We start from the raw sequence: 2,784 nt of genomic DNA, 5'->3' as shown, positions 1-2,784 counted from the left end.
CTCCGGAAACGGAGTGAGATGGTGGCGGCGCTCAAGTCGGGCGAGGAGTTTGACGTCCTGATCGTCGGCGCGGGCTGCACCGGCGCCGGCGCTGCGCTCGATGCGGCAACGCGCGGCCTCAAGACGGTGAGGGGATGCCGCCGTGAGGGGCTGGATTCGCGCTCGACACTGCTGCCACGCTACCCGCCACAGCCGCCACTGCCCACATCCACAGCCGCACTCCCTGCCAGGCGTGCGTCGAGCGGGGCGACTGAACCTTCCCTGAACCTTCTCTGAAGCTTCCTAGGCGTGCGTCGAGCGGGGCGACTTTGCGAACGAGACGTCGAGCCGCAGCTCAAAGCTGATCTGGGGCGGCTTCAAGTACCTCCAGGTCTTAGGCCGGTGTGTTGGCAATGCCAGGACACCGAGCTCGCACAACCTCACAGCGGGAGAGCACTGGCAGGTGGCGTTCGCCGAGCTGCTGGACCGCAAGACGCTCACGGCGCCCGTCTCGTCGCTGCAGAAGCTCCTCTCCGAGTTCCGGGAGCCTTCCCTGAACCTTCTCTGAACCTTCCTAGGCGCCCGTCTCGTCGCTGCAGAAGTTCATCTCCGAGTTCCTGATGGTGTACGAGTGCTGCCAGGAGCGGTCGTGGCTCGCGGGGCAGCAGCCGCATCTCGTCGAGTACGTGCCGCAGGCAGTACTGTTGCGAGTACTACGATGAGGAGTATGACTAGTACTTCCACCTCCTCGAGTCTGCCGCGTGCAGTCTTCTTCTTCTCATGACTCCTCTTCCTATGATTCAGATCATGACTAGTGTCACCCTGATGGCGAGGATCTCACGTCCGCCTCTTCGAGGAGGGATGGGATTCCCACGACTATGACTCCCAGGACTGTTATGAGTATTATGTCGACCTCGTCGAGTACCGCAGGCCCCAACCCTAACCCTCACCCTCACCCTCACCCTCACCCTCACCCTCACCCTCACCCTCACCCTCACCCTCACCCTCACCCTCACCCTCACCCTCACCCTCACCCTCACCCTCACCCTCACCCTCACCCTCACCCTCACCCTCACCCTCACCCTCACCCTCACCCTCACCCTCACCCTCACCCTCACCCTCACCCTCACCCTCACCCTCACCCTCACCCTCACCCTCACCCCCTCACCCTAGGCCGTGCCCTTCAAGACGCTGGTCCAGTGGCCGCCGTACTTCAACCACCCCTTCTACTCCATCCTTCCTATCCTCGCCTACCCCGCCTTTGTCTTCTACGACATGCTCGCCGGCATCACCGCGCCGCCCGCCCGCGTCATGTCCGAGACATGTCCGAGACATGTCCGAGACATGTCCGTAGGCTTCAACGCGCCGCCCGCCCGCGTCATGTCTGCGCCGTCGGGCTGTGAACAGCGTCTCTTCACACCGCCTGCTGTGAACAGGCGCCGCCCGCCTACGTCATGTCTGCGCGCGAGACAAAGAAGAACTTCCCGCAGCTCGAGGCCCCGATCGGCCGAGATCGGCCGAGATCACCCGAGATGGCCCGAGATCGCCCGAGATGGCCCGAGATCGCCCGAGATGACCCGAGATGGGCCGAGATGACCCGAGATCGCCCGAGATCACCCTAGATCACCCGAGATCACCCGAGATCACCCGAGATCGCCCGAGATCACCGAGATCGGCCGAGATGGGCCGAGATCACCCGAGATCGGCCGAGATCGGCCGAGACTAGGCGCCGCTCTACTCTGCGGTCTACTGCGAGGCGATGCACAACGACGCCCGCACCGGCACCGCCATCGCGCTCACCGCGGCGATGAAGCTGTGAACAGCGTCTCTTCACACCTTCGGCTGTGAACAGGCACCGCCATCGCGCTCACCGCGGCGATGAAGCTGTGGACAGCGTCTCTTCACACCTTCGGCTGTGAACAGGCACCGCCATCGCGCTCACCGCGGCGATGAAGGGCGCGACAATTGCAAACTATGTCGAGATGACGGGCGCCGCGCACCGGCGGCACTGCGGCGCCGCCGGCGCCTTTCTTTCTTTTTCACGGGGGGCGTGTTGTTTTCCCTTTTTAGGAGTCGTGCACGGCGGCACGCGGCGCCCCTCGGTTTGCCTTCTTTGACGCGTGTGTGTTTTCTTTTTTAGGGTTCGTGCACGGCGGTCCGGACGGCGCGACGGCGACCGGCGTGACGTGTGTTGACAAGCTGACGGGTGAGAGAGAGCCGAGAGACCGCCGAGAGACAGCCGAGAGGCAGCCGAGAGGCAGCCGAGAGGCAGCCGAGAGGCAGCCGAGAGAGAGCCGAGAGGCAGCCGAGAGGCAGCCGAGAGGCAGCCGAGAGGCAGCCGAGAGGCGGCCGAGAGAGAGCCGAGAGGCAGCCGAGAGAGAGCCGAGAGAGAGCCGAGAGAGAGCCGAGAGGCGGCCGAGAGAGAGCCGAGAGAGAGCCGAGAGGCGGCCGAGAGACAGCCGAGAGACAGCCGAGAGGCGGCCGAGAGACAGCCGAGAGGCGGCCGAGGTGCAGCCGAGAGGCGGCCGAGGTGCAGCCGAGGTTCAGCCGAGAGGCGATCGAAGTGCAGCCGAGGTGCAGCCAAGCTTCAGCCGAGGCTCAGCCGAGGCTCGCCCGAGGTTAGGCGAGCAGTTCGTGGTGAAGGCAAAGGCGATCGTCCTCGCCACCGGCCCCTTCCTCGACTCTGTTCGGCGCATGGACGACCCGGGGGCCGACAAGGCGCCTGCCCCTCCCCGCCCCCATGCCTCCCCCCCCCCCCCCCCCCCCTCGCTCCCCATCCCTCCCCATCCCTCCCCATCCCTCCCC

The 2,784-nt window shown here is 65.5% G+C and overlaps 1 protein-coding gene across 1 annotated transcript in view; it reads left to right on the top strand.

Moving 5' to 3' along the window:
• Nucleotides 1-18: 18 nt before the first annotated feature.
• The window catches only part of EMIHUDRAFT_450840 (putative glycerol-3-phosphate dehydrogenase), a gene marked incomplete at its 5' end in the record, with an annotated part of 6,328 nt that continues 3,562 nt past the window's right edge, over nt 19-2,784 (top strand). Inside the window, 6 exons of the mRNA XM_005774165.1 lie at nt 19-126; nt 287-487; nt 558-665; nt 1,168-1,303; nt 1,903-1,955; nt 2,050-2,134. Of these exons, the coding sequence (XP_005774222.1) occupies nt 19-126; nt 287-487; nt 558-665; nt 1,168-1,303; nt 1,903-1,955; nt 2,050-2,134 (691 nt within the window). The remainder of the gene's footprint in view (nt 127-286; nt 488-557; nt 666-1,167; nt 1,304-1,902; nt 1,956-2,049; nt 2,135-2,784) is intronic.

The sequence above is a fragment of the Emiliania huxleyi genome (assembly GCF_000372725.1).
Source record: "Emiliania huxleyi CCMP1516 unplaced genomic scaffold EMIHUscaffold_32, whole genome shotgun sequence".
Lineage (NCBI taxonomy): Eukaryota > Haptophyta > Isochrysidales > Noelaerhabdaceae > Emiliania > Emiliania huxleyi.
The sequence above is the reverse complement of the archived record's forward strand: the minus strand, read 5'-3'. Positions and strand labels throughout refer to the sequence as shown.